General features: G+C 56.0%; 1 protein-coding gene across 2 annotated transcripts in view; it reads right to left on the bottom strand.

Annotated features, from left to right (window-relative positions):
* COL5A1 (collagen type V alpha 1 chain) overlaps window positions 1-18996 on the bottom strand; it is a 148944-nt gene that overhangs the window by 109797 nt on the left and 20151 nt on the right. For both annotated transcript variants that reach the window (XM_070799667.1, XM_070799666.1), the window contains exon 2: window positions 2223-2390. In XM_070799667.1, coding sequence (XP_070655768.1) covers window positions 2223-2390 — 168 coding nt within the window. The remainder of the gene's footprint in view (window positions 1-2222; window positions 2391-18996) is intronic.

Below are 18996 nucleotides of genomic sequence, written 5' to 3'. Positions count from 1 at the left end.
CGCCCACTCCCCACAGAGACCGCCGCCCTCGGGTCTGATTCACTCCCTGTGGCTCCGTCCAGACGGGGTCAGGAGACCCAGCACTGCCTGGCACAGTCACGCTCTTGGTCCTGCCGATTCAGAACCCAGACCACAGGCTGCAAGCGAGACTAGAAAATCCTTCTCAGACGAGGGAGGAAGGCTAGTGCCCTCTTCGCTGGCAAGAGCAGAGAACACCACGCTGCGGCTCTTCGCCGCTGGGAAGGGGGCTGGGCCTCTGAAGAAGCCGGCCTGTGGCCCCTGAGGTCCCGGGACACGGCCTGGACGCATGTGGGGGCACAGTGCTGGAGGACAGGTGAGTGGGCACGGCTGGCGTGGGCAGCTCTGGGGGTTAACTGGGGTCGGGGCTGGGGAAGGGCGACAGGGCCCCACAGAGGCCCCAAGCCTCATCGGAGAGAGGCTCTGAGAGAAGAAAAGACAGGGAGGCTGGGCGTGGGCATCAGCCCCAGACTGCAGAAAAGACCCCGGAAACGTCCGCTTAAACCATCCCGAAGGAGCGCCCAGTTCCACCTGGTGTTAAGGAGGCGATCATTACATACGGACCCATTCGACTCCATGAACAAATTATGGCTCGGAGGCCCTGTAACAGCCCTTTAAACTCTTTCAGCATCTAATGAAGAGCCTAATTTGAGAGCCTGGGGAAAATATGGGCTTAAAAGAAATTCCCTGTCTGGCTGTTCCGGAGTTCATACCAGATCTCCAGTAACCGGCCCGTACCCTGAGACCCTCTGATGTTACTCGCCACAAGATAACAAGGCGGGGCATGGATAGAGGACACCAACTCCGGTGAGTTGGCTGTGACCCTGAATTGGGTGGCAGGGGTCAGATTGAACTGCCTGCCAGCAAAGCGACTACAGACGGCCTCGGGGCAGGACCTTGTGAGATGCCCGCGCAGTGGTGTCCGTCCCGAAGCACGGGCATGAGGGTGCAGGGCCAGCAGCGCTCCCAAGACGCCTCGCCCCCAGCCCCTCAGCCCCCCGCAGGGGAATTCTAAACTGGGGACTCGGGGCAGGACAGCTTCTCGGTGATTCAGAACACGCTGGCCCCGAAAGGATAAGAAAAGCTCTTTGGACGTGCGGCAGAGTGACATTCCCGAGGGTCTTTGTAGCGAGTGACCCGTGGGGCCCTGGTGAGCCCCGTCTGCAGTGATGGTCAGACACTCTGGAGGGGGTACGTCTGGCACCCCAAGGTGGTCAAGGGGCGTCCACAAGACACAGTGAAAGGCCTTGGGGCCCCCAAAGGAGCTCACCGGCCCAAATGCCGTTTCTGGAAAGAGCAGACCCAGCCTCTCTCGCAGAGACAAACTCTTAAGAGTCCCTGTGGATTTAAAGAGAGGCTGAGAAAACACGGGCGTGAAGCAGAGGGTCAAGAGTGAAAGGCCAGAGGAAGCAAACGCAGCCCTGAAAGGGCACATCCTTCTGGAACCCGGTGGGCACGTGGCTCACAGACCCCACTGCCAGCAGAAGGACTGCCCGACTGGAGGGTCAACGAGCGAGGCAGGTCGTTACCGGAAAGGTGGCGCTCACGCTTCTGAGGATTACGGAGCGTCTCTGGGGTGAGTGCGTCCCAGGGTCCCCGGGCCCTCTCTGATCGCAATCGGGAAGAAGAGCCCCACTGAAGTGGGGGGAGAGGTTATCAGTCACGGGCCTGGTCAGCCGGCCCAGGCCCCAAGGCCAGCGGGGGGGGGGGCCTACCAGCAACCATGGCTCCGCTCTGGGCTCGTAATTAAAAGCAGCAATGTGACACTTGGCAGTTGATTCTCATTAAAAGCCTGCACTCTCTTGCTGGGAGCTCTGATGTTTGGTGCGTGTGTCTCTTAATGTCCTCACCCCCAATTAAGCTTCAGTCTGGAAGCGTTTCCTTTCCCGTGACCCTGGGGTTTCTTAACCCCACCCCCGGGGAACCACGCCTTGGAGTCCCGGCACCCCGCCCCCTGCTGGAGAGACACCTGCTTGGAGAAGTGGTGCAAACAGACGAGGCCCCGCTCCCACCTTTGGGTGTGGACGGTGACCGCTTTCACTATCCTGACATCAAATCAGGCTCCTTCCCGGAAAACCAAGCACGCTTCTCCCTCCATCAGGCGTTCCTCCCCGCCTCCCCGGCTCCGGGCTCCCGGTTCTGCTGCCCGGCTGGGGGCGGGAAGCGGAGCCACACCCCCGCGAGGCACACACGCTGTCTCTTACCAGGGTACAGCTGCTTGGTGGGCGCGCTGAGCTGGGCATCTTTCGTGACTCTGTAGGCGACATCCGGGCCTTTGGAAGATCGCCGCGCTGCACAGAAGCCTGTGGTCTTGGTTATTCCATCAGGCAGGTTGTGAAAATCTAGAACCTTCAGGAGATCTGCTGGCTGAGCTGAAAGGACGAAAGGAGGTGATGAGTTAGCCATGGGCAGGAAGGGAGCACCCGAGGGTGCAGATGAGCTGCAAACCAACCCTCAGCCCCTCCTTCCACCCGCTCCAGGACCACCTCTGACCCTCAGAAGAGCCTGAGGGATCAGCTCAGAAATCGGGGCTCTCGGGCGCAGGACACCGCATTTTGCGGAAATGCACACGGCCAGCTCCCACCCTGGTCCCTGCAGGCGGCCACCCCCAGGTGCGAACGCTCTCTTACTCGCCACTCACATTGCTCTTTTCCCCCCAGGTACCGCACCAGCCCCGGGCTCCCAGACCCCGCTTCTCACTAGCCTCACAGGAAACCCACTCCAAACAGAAGCTGAAAGGCAGCGTTAGCTCCCACCGCTGATGCAAGCGGCTTTACCCAGGGTGGTCTTACGGAATTGGAGTGATTGACGGCCTGTGACGTCCGATACGTAACTGCCGAGCGCGGGCCCCGCCCCGGGGTGCCACTGAGGACAGCGGGCAGGCTCCTGGCACATCTCATCCCCAATCCTTACCCAACGGAAATGCAGTTTTCCCATAAGCGTTTACACAAATAGTCAGTCTCCATTTGCTCCCAGAAGACCCACGCCTGCAGGGCGAGACAGCACCCAACTAAGAGCAACAGAGGGTGGGCCCCTACACCCCTTCCGGAAAGTTCGCGACCTCCCTCCCCTACTGCACAGGAGGGAGCAGCCCCTAGGACGGTGGAGACGCTCCTGGTGAGCTCGACCGTCCCCCCAGATGCAAAGGATGGCTCCACGCCTGCGCACTGCAACCAGTCACAAAGACCCCAGACCTCCAGGTGGCTAGGGCCACAGGCTTGGGATTCACATGGCCCCTGCCCTAAACAAGGCCTTGGACGGACAGTGCAGCTCGTGTTACTACAGACAAGAGGCCCTGGGAGTCCAGGCAGAGGAAGTGAACTCAAATTCAGAGTCAGCGCGACAGGTCATGGTGTGTGCGGCCGGGGCACTGCCCTGGGCTTCTGGGGAGCCCGGTGTCCGGCAGCCACCTGTCCGTGTGGGTGTGGGCAGGGCTGCCACGCCCCCTCCTCCGGACACCTGGATCTCCCTGGCCAATCAGAATGCAGCACCACCCTGTCCCGGGTGCTGGGCCCAGGGTTGGGCACGGGACTGGCCCAGGCCGAGGAAGCTCCATCCTGGGGCCTCTTCCTCTCCGCTCTGCAGGCTTCACACTTGGGTGATGAGCCTGCAGCCCCAGGTGGCCTTCGCTGTGGGAGAAGGGCCTGCCTACAGATGTGGATAGACAGATTTCTGCCGTGCAGTTCAGGCTCCTGTACCTGAAGAAGACTTGTCTACACAAACCAATAAGCTGTCGTCACGTGTATGCCAGCCTGGGTTGGACGCTGACGCTTGCCGCTAAAAGGCCAGACTCCCTTCTGGGTGTAACAGCAGGGCTGACACAAGCACGCCCCCGAGGCCTCTGGGCCTCCCGGCTCACGGGCTCTCCTCCCCAGAGGGTCCTCACATGCCTGAGACTCGCTCAAGAGGCAAAAGCTGTGGGGGGAGAAAGGACCATCAGGGTTGGTTTCTCCCTCGCTGAGTTCCGAGCCATCCTGCAGCTAGCTGCTGTGTGTGGAGCCCAGCGCAGCCATCGGGGACGGGGGGCGGGGCTCCAGGCAGCCTCGCTGCTGGTCCGGGCAAGTCCCTAACAAGAGAACCGCCCAGATGGAGCCTACAAGGGGAGGAGGAGCCGGGCAGGGCGTTCAGGGCAGCAGTGGTGGATGGTGCCAGAGGCAGGTGCAGACGATGCCCTGCAGACCACCCCCCGTGAGGCGCTGGGGGCTGGGGAGGTGGCAGGCCTGGGAGGCTCCCGGGGCGGCCCGGGAGGGCTCTCCATCACTAAGTACACCACCCCAACCCGTCCACCGCGCCCTGCAAGGCACCACGCTACGCCAATTCCACAGATCTGAGGGCGCCTGTCCCAGCAGCGTCATTTCTACAGCTCAGCTTTGCCACAGACCTCTGTCCCTTTAATCAGGGGACCGGAAACTGGGATGACATTCCCAACCCCTGCAGAGGTGGGGACCCAAGACACCCTGGTCCAGGCGGGCGTCCGCCGTGAAGAAAGTGTGCCTACCCAGGCGTCTACCCGACACGGGGGGTCAGCCCCCCACAGGGCTCCCCAGCACCTGTCCACTTGACCCCAGACGCAGAGCCAGGCTGGCCAGGTGTGGGTGCCCAGCACAGCCCCGGCCTGGCCTCGGCCCGTGGGAAGAGACGGCCGTGCCAGCCGCTGGCTCACCTGCCCCGAGATGCAGCCGAGCCCTGGCTCATCTCTGAGTCTCGGCTCCAAGGTCGGCCCAGCCAGGAGGCATCGCAGACCCAGGCTGGTGCCGGGACTGACAGCCCGAGAGCTGCGATGATGGTCTTCCCAGATGCACGGGCTCTCGAACCGGCCTCTTGCACAGCCGGCGGGGAAAACGGTTTTCCAGAGGCCTTCCGGGCCGTGTTTGTGGACCTCTGTTGCAACATGCTGAAAAAGCCACCCCTCCGCCTTGTGCCAGAGCTCAGCAAGCGTTTTTCTCACTGTCTCAAAGGTGTGGCGAGGCCCGAGAGACTCCAGTAGGACCGTCCCCCGGCACTCTTCTCCCCACTGAGGCCAAAGGCCCCTCTCTACCCGGCAGCCTCAGCATCCCTATCAGGGCGAGAGTTCCGCTGGGAGGCGGTGCCACCTCTGGGGACAGATGGGTGTGGGCTCAAGTCCAGGGACCTGGGCGCTCCACACCGAGAGCCCTCCTCCCGGCTCCCGCCTCCGAGCAGAGAGCGTCCTGTGGGCTGATATCACCATGCGTCCGATGGGTCAGGAAAGACAGGAAAGGGACTGGCTGTGCGGCCTGACCAGGGACCCCTCCGTGCCGGAGAAGCAGGAGTGATGCCGACGGGGCGGCTCCGAGGCTTCAGGCAAGCAGAGCCGGGTGGCCTCCTCGTTGCCCCGGCCGTGGTTGCTCACTCGGGCGCTTCTGATGTGCTCCTGCTCCGTGGGGCCTGGGGGCTAAAAACTACATTTCCCAGACCCCTCTAGGGGAAGGGCTCAGGATGCAAATTCCGTTCCGCACTCAGAGGGGAGCTGGAATGTGAGAAACCTTCTCTCTGCAGAGTCTGGGCAAGCATGCTAGGACCTGGGGCCAGGTCGTGAGGACAACTGACATTTGCAGCTGTGACTTCGTGACATCTGGGTTCCACTCACTCTGGTGGCGTGACCATGCCTGGGGGCCTGGGGACGCCCCCACTCCAGCTCTGCTAGTGGCTGTGTGAACCCCCGATCCCTGCGCTCAGCCTCTCGCCTCTACAACAGCCTGCCGCTTCCTGCTTGCGCACTGAGCCTGCCTGAGACCGCACGCACACAGCCAGGCGTTCCAGCCCCAGAGCTGTCCAGGAATGGAAGTGGGAGAGGTCAGTTTTAAGGCAGAAAGGAGGAACCTGAGAAAGAATTTGGAAACAGAGTTGAGTTCCACTTGCCCTAGGCCAGAAAGGCAGCATGAAAGCCCTGAAAAGTAGCAGCACAAAGAGGGGCTCAAATACAGACACACCTGCTGCACACACCGCACACCGACTATATGCGTGTGTGTGTGTGCGCACAGGACGGACGGACGGATGGATGGGTGGGTGGATGGATGGGTGCGTGGACAGATGGAGGGATGGATGGGTGGGTGGATGGATGGACAGATGGATGGATGGACAAGCAATATATATGTGAATGGCAGAAATCAGGAGGTAGACGTCCTGGAGAGAAATCTTACAACTGGCCCGCTAAGGAGTCAAACATTTCAGCTGCCAATGGCAATGTCTCCACCAGTCACACGAAGATGACCTCTCTGCCTCCCTCAAAAGGCACTTCCACAATCACCCCTAAAAGTCAGCTGCCTGCCAATGCAGGAGGTGTAAGAGACCCAGGTTTGATTTCCGGGTCGGGAAGATCCCCTGGAGAAGGAAATGGCAGCCCATCCCAGTTCTTGCCTGGAGAATCCCATGGACAGAGGAGCCTGGTGGGCTACAGTCCATGGGGTCACAAGAGTTGGACATGACTGAGTGACTCAGCACAGCACAGCACAGTACAGGACTGCAGCTCGGCGGGCTCCCTGTCCTTCACCATCACCCGGAGCTCGCTCAAACTCATGTCCACTGAGTCAGTGATGCCATCCAACCATCTCATCCTCTGTCGTCCCCTTCTCCTCCTGCCATCAGTCTTTCCCAGCATCAGGGTCTTTTCCAATGAGTCAGTTCTTCGCATCAGGTGGCCAAAGTATTGGAGCCTCAGCTTCAGCATCAGTCCTTCCAATGAATATTCAGGGCTGATCTCCTTTAGGATGGACTGGTTGGATCTCCTTGCAGCCCAAGGGACTCTCAAGAGTCTTCTCCAACACCACAGCTCAAAAGCATCAATTCTTCGGCGCTCAGCTTTCTTTATGGTCCAACTCTCTCATCCCTAAGTGTAAAGACATCTAATTCCTTGAGTAAGGTCTGTTTCCTGGGCCACGGGCCTCGGGCGGGCAGGGCCCAGCCTGGCAGGTCCCACTGGGGCCCTGGTGCTCAGCCGACTTTCACAGGAACTGCTGCTGAGGGGAGCACCTGCTCTGAGTCTGTGGGGCCCCTGGCAGGTCACCCAGGAGACACATCTGCCCTTCCTGCCATCCCTGCCACCTCCCAGCTTCCATTTCCAGAAGCAAAAAGAGCCACAGCTCTCCCGGCCAGCGAGGGGCTGGGTGGCATGCAGGGCCCCCTCGTCCCGGGCCGAGCGCCCCCCGCCCTCCCCGCAAGGCCCCAGCACAGGGTACGCAGCCCCATTGGGGAGGTCAGCGCAGCCAGCTGGCAAATAAGCAGGCCGCCTCAGAAGCTCCGACCGCAATGCTTCTCCAATGACCCAACCCTGGGAACAAAGCAGAGGGAAGGGCTGGGGCAGAGCTGGCAGGACGCTGGCAGCCTTCGCCTCCCAGATGGTCTCCAGCAGCCGCTCACCCGGGACATCACGGGGCAGAGGCCTGGGCCTGGCACGGGGAACCTGGGTGAGGCCACAGGCTCTGGGGCTCCCACACCTCCCTTCCCGCTCATCCCTGGGTCTGCAGCCTACAACCTCACATGCCTTGGCCTGGCACCAGGCCCACCTTCACCCCAGCCGGGCAGCAGCATCGGGGAGGTGGGGTGGTCGGTGCCTAGTGTACCAGTCCTGCTCAGACCTGGGCCCACCTGGCCGCCTCTCAGGCTCAGCAGAGACGACAGTGAGGACCAGAAGTGGGAAGGGCTGGATGCAAGCCCTGCGCCGGGGTCTCCAGGGGGAGTGGACGCGAGGGGCCTGCCTGGCGGGGGTCCCCTGCGCCCGGCTCACCCCCTCCTGCCTCGCACCATCTCTGACCGCCTGTCAGTCTCTGTCGCTTCATGGGGATGAGGAAAGGCCACCGATGAGCCCAGCTCAGCCCGCAGGGCTTGGTGGAGATTGTGCTTGTCACCTGCCTCTGGCCCGTTTCCCTATTTCTGAAGAAGGGCTGAGGACCCACCAGCAGGGATTCCAAGGGATTTTCACTGAAGGGGACCGCGCCACTGCCTGTCACCATCTGTACAGACCCAACTCAGCCATCCCTGCATCCCCAGGGGTGACAGAGGGCGCCAGGATTTAGGGCGCCATGGACGTGACCCTGATGGCCCTGGGCAATGTGGCTTCCACCCAGAAATGGTGACAGGGAAGGGACAGTCCATGGGGAGGCCTCACTGGGCAACAGCCGCAGGAGTCTGGGCAAGGCTGGGGGAGACATTGGTTCACCTGCACCCAGCTTGGGAGGGCCAGCTGGGCCCCAAGCACCCCCAGTGCCCACACACCCTGGGCTCTCCACCCACAGCCTCCGCCCCTTCAGTCACCTAGATGGCTCACCGAGGAGGTGCCTGCCTCTGCAGACGAGGACTTGAGCTGGCCGCAAAATGCCCTCGTCCCCAGACGCCACAAGGAGGAGACAGGGCAGGGTGCCCCCCGAGACACCTCCAGAGAAACCGCTGCCAAGCTCACTCTCCTTCCAGGCAGTGACTAGCAAAGAGCCCAGAGCAGAGCCCAGGAGATCAAGGTCACTCCAGGGCAGACAGGACCTGCTCATTCTAGAGGTTCGGGACCTCAGGGAGAACTCTGGTGGACGGAAGATCCTCAAACTCTGAAGTGAGGGGCTGGGGAGAAGCTCAAAACCCCAGGCTAACAGAGGGTGACAGATAGAGGATGCCTCGCCTCTCTTATTTTCTACAACATTAAAATACTGGCCTGAGCATCAATGGAGAAAGATTCCAGAGACACGGCCTTCTCCTCTTCACTATGTCTGTTCAAGGTACCACGTTGTAAACCCTCACGGAAGGATGGATATATGGCACAGGGATGAAGCAAGTGGGAGAACAGAGAGATGGATGGGTGGATGATGGATGGTGGGTGGATGGGTGGACGGAAGGATGGATATATGGCACAGGGATGAAGCAAGTGGGAGAACAGAGAGATGGACGGATGGATGATGGATGGATGGGTGGATGGATGGAAGGATGGATGGATAGATGGAAGGATAGGTGGATGGGTGGGTGGGTGGATGGACGGATGGAAGAAGGGATAGAAGGACAGATGACTGAGGGAAAGATGACAAAAAATGATGGATGAAGCACGAGTCTGTGCATATTGAATGGATAAACGGGTGAATGAGTAAGTGAATGAGGGAGGGAAGGCAGCGTCTTGAAGACTCAGTTGATACACCTCTTGAAGATTTCAGACACTAATCCTTCACTGCCTCTCTCCCTGCCCTGGTGGCCTCACTCTCCCTCTGGGCCAGAGTCCCGTGTGACGAGTGTGTCTTAGTCCCTGCAAACTCCTCCTCAAGCAGAGGCAAGCTGCACCCTGGCTCAGGGTCCTTGAGAAGGGCCTCCCTGGGGGTCATGTGTGGGGTCTGCGCAGCGTTTCAGGTCCTCCAGGGAGCCGGATGGACCTCAGAGGACTTGCAGTCCGGCCCCACCACCAAGAAGGGCCTGGCATAGTGTACTAGAGCTAGGACTGGACAGCAATCCCACTCTGTGCCGTCTCCCAGCCCGCAGCTCTCCCCTCTTGGCCGAAAAGTCAAGAGCTCTGAGGAGCTTCTGACAGACCGTTGGGAGCTTTTACGGTGAAATGTCAGCTGGAACAGACACCGCTCTGGCTATAGACACAGCATTGCCAGGGAGTGGCCACAGTGGGGAGGCAACGCCCCCGTGCACACGTTCAGAGACGGGACGCTGTGAAGGCCCGTCCGCTTCCGGTTGAGGCTGACCTGGTGTCTGGACACCGGGTGCTTCCCCATGCTCCCACACTAAGCCCAGGTGCTGGAGGCGTCTCTACAGGCTCCGAAAGGACGTCTGTGCTACCACCCGGCCTGGGGGCACCCACAGGGGGCCTGGCCACCCCTCAGCACACACACAGCTTCTGGGAAGTAAGTCACGCTGCCCACAAGGACTCACGGGACCTGCAGTGCCCTGGGGACGGAGACTTGCAGCAGAGGGGAAGATGGGGGGCTGCCAGGAGCTGACAGTGCCCCCCCCCGCCAGGTCATCCGGGGTCACTCAAGGAACATTCCAGGCTCAGAGATGCTCGCCCACCCAGCAACGGCAGCACATGGTCACCCAGGCAGGATCGAGCTGGGCCTCACAGAGCAGGCTTGTTCCCACAGTCCTGACAGCTGTGGGGGCTGCAGAGCAGACTAAGGTTCCACACTGAGAATGGGGAAGAAGCGTGACCACCGAGGGACAGGGACCCTAAGACGCACGGACGTGTCTGGCATCTCCTGTGTTCGCCTGGCACCTCTTCCTCCCATTGGTCAGCTCCTTTCCACCTGCCTTTGTGAAAACGTGTGAATATCCACGTCCTTCGGGCCCATCCGTCCTCAACGAAGGGCCATGGGCCACAGAAATCAGCCCTGCCTCCAGCTGCCAAGGACAACCCGGGGCAGAGCAGGCCGGGCCGTGCACCCAGCAGGAGCCGGTCTAGGAGCGGAGCCCACAGGCCTGATGGGGAAACAGGTGATTAATCTCAGCTTCCTCGGAGGTAATTTCTCTCCTTGTTCTGGAGGAAAGGGGTGGGGATGGCACCCAGTGGCAGATGCCACGTGCTGAGGTTGGCTGCGTTTACTCGGGCGGGCTCTGCATGGCCCCAACTGCTTCCAAGAGGCCAGGGAGTGTTGTCTGTGGTCAGGTCAGCTGGGGTCACGCTGGCGGAGGGCCCTCTGCACCCTGGGGAGCCGTGCTAAGGAAGGAGGCAGGCAGTGCACGGGCAAGTTACAGGCCCTCCCTGGCTGTGGACCAGACTCGCGGACGGCGTCCTGAGGGGGAGCGGCAAGACCCATCCCTGAGGCTGGCCTGACCCGCCACGTGGGGCTTTCTTCTCCCAGTGGCGCTCTGGGAAGCCTGCTGCGCCACGGCCAGGGGAAGGCCCAGGCCTTCTCGACTCCCCGTGCCATCACTGCAGAGGCCAGGCCGGGCCCTGGCACACGGACGTTCACATTTGTTGCTGGCAGGTCCCTGGGAAGAGCCTGGGGCTCCTGGCCTTGTCACTGGAGTCTTGGGGACCCAGGACTAGAGACTGACGGCCACGATGGGACCCCGCCCCAGCAGCGGCTCCACCGCCCGGGCCTCCCACCTCTCCTGGGAGGCCGTGAGCATCACTCAGCGTCACAGCACTGAAAACACTGCATTTCCAAGCTGCTTCCCTCCCCCCAGTTACAACGCCAAGTCAAGGTGGTGCCCACCGGAGATCCCTTCTCTTAATGAAGCCTCAGGAGAACAAGAGGCCCACTGCATACCAGGGCAGGCCTGTGCCCTCTTCGCGCCACCCCAGCTCCCCACCACAGCCTGTGCTGGATGGCAGGAGGTGGTCCTGTGGTCCTGCCATGTCCCCACTGTGAGGTCCCTGAGAAGGGGCAATGGTAGCCTTCATCACCAAACCGGTCCATCCTAAAGGAAATTGGTGCTGAATATTCACTGGAAGGACTGATGCTGAAGCTGAAACTCCAATACTCTGGCCACATGATGCGAAGAGCTAACTCATTTGAAAGGACCTTGATGCTGGGATAATCAGATAATCACAATGGTGTGATCACTGACCTAGAGCCAGATATCCTGAAATGTGAAGTTAAGTGGGCCTTAGAAAGCATCACTACAAACAAAGCTAGTGGAGGTGATGGAATTCCAGTTGAGCTATTCCAAATCCTGAAAGATGATGCTGTGAAAGTGCTGCACTCAATATGCCAGCAAATTTGGAAAACTCAGCAGTGGCCACAGGATTGGAAAAGGTCAGTATTCATTCCAATCCCAAAGAAAGGCAATGCTAAAGAATGCTCAAACTACCGCACAATTGCACTCATCTCACACGCTAGTAAAGAAATGCTCAAAATTCTCCAAGCCAGGCTTCAGCAATATGTGAACTGTGAACTTCCCGACGTTCAAGCTGGTTTTAGAAAAGGCAGAGGAACCAGAGATCAAATTGCCAACATCCGCTGGATCATGGAAAAAGCAAGAGAGTTCCAGAAAGGCATCTATTTCTGCTTTATTGACTATGCCAAAGCCTTTGACTGTGTGGATCACAATAAACTGTGGAAAATTCTGAAATAGATGGGAATACCAGACCATCTGATCTGCCTCTTGAGAAATTTGTATGCAGGTCAGGAAGCAACAGTTAGAACTGGACATGGAACAACAGACTGGTTCCAAATAGGAAAAGGAGTACGTCAAGGCTGTATATCGTCACCCTGCTTATTTAACTTATGTGCAGAGTACATCATGAGAAACGCTGGGCTGGAAGAAACACAAGCTGGAATCAAGATTGCCGGGAGAAATATCAATAACCTCAGATATGCAGATGACACCACCCTTATGGCAGAAAGTGAAGAGAAACTAAAAAGCCTCTTGATGAAGGTGAAAGTGGAGAGTGAAAAAGTTGGCTTAAAGCTCAACATTCAGAAAACGAAGATCATCACATCCGGTCCCATCACTTCATGGGAAATAGATGGGGAAACAGTGGAAACAGTGTCAGACTTTATTTTTCTGGGCTCCAAAATCACTGCAGATGGTGACTGCAGCCATGAAATTAAAAGATGCTTACTCCTTGGAAGGAAAGTTATGACCAACCTAGATAGCATATTTAAAAGCAGAGACATTACTTTGCAACAAAGGTTCGTCTAGTCAAGGCTATGGTTTTTCCTGTGGTCATGTATGGATGTGAGAGTTGGACTGTGAAGAAGGCTGAGCGCCGAAGAATTGATGCTTTTGAACTGTGGTGTTGAAGAAGACTGGTGAGAGTCCCTTGGACTGCAAGGAGATCCAACCAGTCCATTCTGAAGGAGATCAGCCCTGGGATTTCTTTGGAAAGAATGATGCTAAAGCTGAAACTCCAGTACTTTGGCCACCTCATGCGAAGAGTTGACTCATTGGAAAAGACTCTGATGCTGGGAGGGATTGGGGGCAGGAGAAGGGGACGACAGAGGATGAGATGGCTGGATGGCATCACTGACTCGATGGACGTGAGTCTGAGTGAACTCTGGGAGTTGGTGATGGACAAGGAGGCCTGGCGTGCTGCGATTCATGGGGTCACAGAGTCAGACATGACTAAGCGACTGATCTGATCTGATCTGATGCTGGGAAAGATTGAAGGCAGGAGGAGAAGGGGACAATAGAGGATGAAATGGTTAGATGGCATCACCAATTCGATGGACATGAGTTTGAGCAAGCTCTGGGAGTTGGTGATGGACAGGGAGGCCTGGCATGCTGCAGTCCACGGGGTGGCAAAGAGTCGGACACAACTGAGCGACTGAACTGAACTGAGCCTTCATCACAGCGGAGGAGAGAGTTCAGCCCAGGGCAGACATTCAGGACAGTGAATGAAGGACAACCAGTCAGCCATCCACTGAACAAAACCAACCAACGTGCCAGGGGAACGTGCCTTCTGGGGATTCAAAGTGAACCCCAGTGGGAGAGAGGCCAGTGGGAGAAGGCATTCCAATTAGGATGTGCACAGGGATGGACCTGGCATCCCTGCTTTGGGCGTGAATCCTGCACAAAGGCCCGTATGCGTGCAAGGACGTCCACGGCAGGGTCGCTTGTAAGAGGCCTGGAAACAGGACGAACGCCCGTCAGTCAGGAGCTGGGTGAATAAACACCGCTCGTCTGTGAAAGGCTCGGCAGAGGCTGCAGGAGGGGGTGATCTGGCTGGTCTGACACAGAAAGACAGCTGAGGCATGGCATGAAGAGAAGAGATGTCTGTGTAGCCCGAAAACATGCCAGGTAGATGAACCCCCCCAAATGCCCAGAACCGCACCAGTCAAACAGTCAAGGGGGTACAGCTGGGAGGGGGGTGAGGACTGGTAGAAGAGGCAGATGGGAGGCTCATCTCACCTCTGTGAACCTCTCCTCCCAAAAACTGTTGTAAGTGTATATCCACATAAAAGGCACATCATTTTATTAACAACAACAACAAAAGCCAAGCATAAGTTTTAGGTATGGCAACAGATTCTTTAGCACAAGCGTCCATGAAGAGGTGGTATCCATGCCCCGCTCCTTTAATCAAGGTGGGCTCCATGACTACAGGACCCAAGGAATGTGGTGAAAGTGACCCGTGCTGGCGTACAGATCCAGGCTTAATAAACTGGCAGTCTCTATATCCTGTGTCTGGAATCCTCTTCTTTAGAACCAGACACCACGCTGTGAGGAAGCCCAAGCAGCTTCGCGGAAGGTCCTGTGGGAAAAGAAACCCACACCCCTGGCCGACAGCCCCAGCCAAGCTCCCAGCCAACATCCAGGACCGACTTGCCAGCCGTGTGGGAAAATCGTCTTAGAAACGGGCCCTCCAGCCCCAGCCAAGACATCAACCTGATGTCACGGGAGCAGACAAGTCCTCCCTGCCAGGCCACGCCCCAGGTGCAGACCCACAAGCACACTAAGACTGCAAAGCAAAAGATTGCTTTCGTCTGTAGACACAAGGTTTGGGGTGGCTGTTACGTAGGAATAGATAACCACAGCAACAGCAAGCAATAGACAGGGAGAGACACTAACAGAAATATAAGTGAGATACATACATGGCCGGGGTGGGGAGAGGGACACGGGGCGCTTTCTGAGGTGCTGGAAATGTCCTGTATCCTACTGCGCTGGTCACCACAGGACTAAATATTTGTCAAAACTTAGACCTTTCTTCTCCCCACTGGTCTCTAGCAACCACCGTTTTCCCTTCTGTTCCTGTAGTTTTGCCTTTTCTCAAATGGCAAGTGAATAGGACCGTGTCCTATACCGTCTTCCACGTCTGCCTCTTGCCGTAACATGACGCTTTTGCGCCCACAGAGTGTCATGCACTCATTTCTCTTACCACTCAGCGGTATTCCGCGATATGGATGTACCACAACGCGGGCATCCATCTACCAGTGGTGGACACTCGGGTTATTCGCAGTTTGGGATGATAAATGGCATATGAACCTTCGCACAGACGTGTGTTTTCATCTCTTTTGGGTAAATATCTAGGAGTGGAATTGCTGGGTCCTCTGGCAAGAAGGCGATGGCACCCCACTCCAGTACTCTTGCCTGGAAAATCCCATGGATGGAGGAACCTGGTAGGCTTCAGTCCATGGGGTCGCTAAGAGTTGGACACGACTGAGCGACTTCCCTTTCACTTTTCACTTTCATGCATTGGAGAAGGAAATGGCAACCCACTTCAGTGTTCTTGTCTGGAGAATCCCAGGGACGGGGGAGCCTGGTGGGCTTCCGTCTATGGGGTCGCACAGAGTCGGACACGACTGAAGCGACGCAGCAGCAGCAGCTGGCAAGTGTAGGGCTGACTTTATCAAAACCTGCCAAACTGCTTCCCAAAGTGGCTGCCCCAATTTTTGTTCCCACCAATAACGGATGAAAGTTTCTAAAGCCACATAGCATGAGCCTTCCCTTATTCTTCTTTTTCAAGACTGTCGGGGTTATCTTAGGTTCTTTGCATTTCCATATAAATTGCAGAATCATCTTGTCAACATCCATTTTAAAAAGGCCAGCTGGGATTTTAATCGGCATTGCACCAACTCTGAATCAATTACAGGGGAAAATGGTATCTTAACAATAGTAAGTGTTTTGTCCATGAGCATGGTATATCTATCCAATTCTTCATATCGTATAATATCTCTAAGTGATGATTTATAATTTTCTTGTATTTCATCAGATTCTAAGTATTTCATATTTTGATGCTACTGTAAAGAATGTTTAAGTTTCTAACTGCTCATTTTTACTATCTAGACATAATACTGATTTTGGTGTATTGATTTTGATTTCTGTGTCTATACCAAACTTACTTATTAGTTCGAGAGGCTTTTGTGTAAATTCCTTAGAATTTTTAACATAGACAATCACATGGTCTTCAAGTAAAGATAGTTTTATGTTTTCCTTTCCACTTTATATGCCTTTTATTTCCTTTTCTTTCCTTATTGCACTGGCTAGGATTGCCATATAATATTGAATATGTGTGGTAAGAGAAGGCATCCTTGATTTTTTTCCCTGATCTTAAGGGAGAAAGTATTCAATAGTGGGTTTTACATGGATATCCCTTATCAGATTGAAGTTCCTATTTACTCCCCATTTACAAAGATTTACTCATCATATTTTTCACTTAAAACTATTACAAAGGAGTATGTAATCCCAGTTTTATAAAAGCAGGCTAGAAAAAATACTGGAAAATAAATACATTAAAATGTTCACTTACTAATTTATTTGGCTGCACTTAACAGAAACCATCATAGAATCGGCATCACCAGCACCATGGCTTAAACAAGTGCAGGGCTATGATGGATTTTTACGTTAACACTTGTATGACGGACACGTATTGCTTTTATAACAAATTAATGGCATAACAAATGCCAATTCGTGTCCAGCAGGAAATGGTATTATATAATTAAATAACTTTCCTCTCCACACCTACCTGAAAACGCAAGGTATTCACAGATCTTTTGGTCTCTGCCTTGATAGTGGGCAACATTTAGCTGATCTTTATAAGAGAAAACTGCAATTGCACTTCTCTGGAAGTCTACACTTCCTGAGTCTGACCTTTGAAGTGGGTCGCCCCCAGCCCAGGAGTCCGCACAGGGCCCGGTGGTCAGGCCTGGCCCAGCTCGACCCTGCCCTTTTGCACTGACACATGGACATAGGCTAATGTTTCTGCTGGCTCCTTCGTTTTTCTAACACTGGCATCAGCCAGGATTTACCCTGAAATTCTCATTAGAGAAGACAGCTTTAGAAACACAAGATGGTTTTAACGCCCATTAAATGTCACACACCAAACAAAGGGGCAGATGAAGTTAAAGGAATGTTCCCTGTTCCAGATTACAGACACTGTCTGTAATCATCAGCGCCTTCACACAGTCCCGAATGGAGCTGCTCTCAGAGCTCAGGCCTTGGAATCATCCTGGTGTCTAGGTGGCTCTACGCATTTGGCACTGAAGTGACTTCACTCAGTTATGTGATTCAAGGGAAAGAACACTGTGCTGGGTCGCTCCGGCCTTTGCAGCGGTGGGCCACAGTGCTTCCCCCGGACCAGCAGGTGTCTTTCGACCACTGGAGCCACGAAAGCCCGCAAACCACTCTAAACCAGGACCCAAAACCAGCCACGTGGACACAAAGTGAACACAGAATTTTACATGGACCCCATCAGCGCCCCGGGCAGAAGTCCCTACGGGTGGCAAGCCCAGAACTGACTTCCAGTCATCACCCACAAGCCCACATCACCCGTTCTGGCTGAGTTTTCCGAGTGCCACACCCAGTGGGGTGATGACGTCAAGTTTCAGGATCCCTTCTGCCCGGGGTGGACAGCTGCGGGCCCTCCCAGGGTCACGGCCTCTGGTTCAGAAAGCTCTGGCCACCCTCCAGAAGCAGGTGCAGGCCACCAGTGTGCAGGGCCATTTCTACCGGAGCCCCGTGGGCAAGAGCAGGCCCGCTGCCCTTTCACCCACACGCCCGCCCTGCTCCAGCCCAGAGCAGCCCGCTCTCACACCCACCTGTATTGTGCCCCGAGACGTGAGCCTCACCCAGCCCTGTCCCCTGGTCCTCCAGTGTAGACACCAAGCACATTCGGTCCACATGACCTCCTTGGTGGGAGAAGGTCCTACCAAGCTGGACCCTGATATCAGTGTCCACCCAACCGGCCACAGCAAGCACTCGGCAAATGTACAGATGGCCCAGGAAATGGAGGGGAGTGGAGAAGAGACAATTAGCATCTACGGCTGTCTTAGGCTCTAGAAGATGCCCTAGTTCTTCTGACTACACGAGAGGAGGTGTCTAAAGCTAGGAACACATGTGCATTATAACTGTTATTAATGATCCAACTTCAGCCACTGACCCCCTGGGGTAGGAAGAGCCACTCCATTCTCCAGATGAGGAACTGCAGTGTCCTGAAGGCCCGGGTGACCTGGGACGAATCACAGGCCCAGCAACGGTCACACCAGGTCCAAAGCATTCAGTGACAGCTCCCTGCTGCCTCCCGAGAGCAGAGAGGTGGGGAGCGCCTGGCTTTGAGGGTGGGTAACCCCGGTTCTCACACATGGGGTGCACCTCGGTTCAGAACCACTGCCCGGGGCACAGTAGCCGGGACAGCAAATGCCCACCGTCAGCTGGAATGTGGGTCTGCAATAAAAGGGCTTTACAGCGTTTCAGGGCATGGCCACAGTGAGTCAGTGTCTAGGAATCCACCCGAAGGAAGTAGAGGCAGAGACGATTCACCAAAAGATGTTCATCCAAGTGTTATTTATAACACAGACAACTGGAAATAAGTCAAATCCGACATCAGAGGAACAGTTAAGTGAGGTCCACGCAAGCCTCTGATGGAGGTCCAGCAGCCGTGAATGACACGGAAGAGTCTGTAATGAATGACACAGGAAGTGTTCGCGAGGAAGGCACACGGCAGTTTCTACATGGGCTCAGCCAGGAAGAGCGGAAATGCGAGCAAAGTCTGTGTCCCCACCAGAATCCACAGGGTGAAATCCTGCCCCCAAAGACGATGGCTGCAGAGCTCCCACCCCCAGCACCGCGTGAGGATGCAGAGAGACCACAGCAGCGGGGAACCAGAAGAGGGTCCTCCCCCACGAGGCCGCACCTTGATCTTGGACTTCCCACCCTCTAGAAAGATGAGAAATAAATCTCTTCTGTCTGTAAGCCACCCAGGCTGCGGCGTTTTATTCCAGCAGCCTAAAGATAGAAAGGAAAGAAAAAGGAATTTTTGTATTTTCGTATTTCCCAAATTTGCTCTAACAAGTGCACTCTATTTTTACAGTCAAGAAAATTTAACAATGGTCTTTGGAGAATTAGTAGAATCTCTGAATCAATAACTAAATATCCTGAAATGTGAACTCTCCACCTCCCAGCTCCCAAGATGGGGTTCATCTTAGACATGTTACTGCCAACTGGCAGGCTCCCACGCAGCTCCCCACCTGTCTATGCCCCACCTCTGCCAAGAGCCCAGGTGGACCTCCACATCGCCAGCTGCTCCGGAGTCACAGGCTTCCCTTCTCTCTTAAAAGCCTGAAAAGCAGCCAGCATCTCCTTGTTACCCTGCCTCCTGCTGCT

Source organism: Bos indicus, chromosome 11 (assembly GCF_029378745.1).
Source record: "Bos indicus isolate NIAB-ARS_2022 breed Sahiwal x Tharparkar chromosome 11, NIAB-ARS_B.indTharparkar_mat_pri_1.0, whole genome shotgun sequence".
In the NCBI taxonomy this organism is placed as follows: domain Eukaryota; kingdom Metazoa; phylum Chordata; class Mammalia; order Artiodactyla; family Bovidae; genus Bos; species Bos indicus.
The sequence above is the reverse complement of the archived record's forward strand: the minus strand, read 5'-3'. Positions and strand labels throughout refer to the sequence as shown.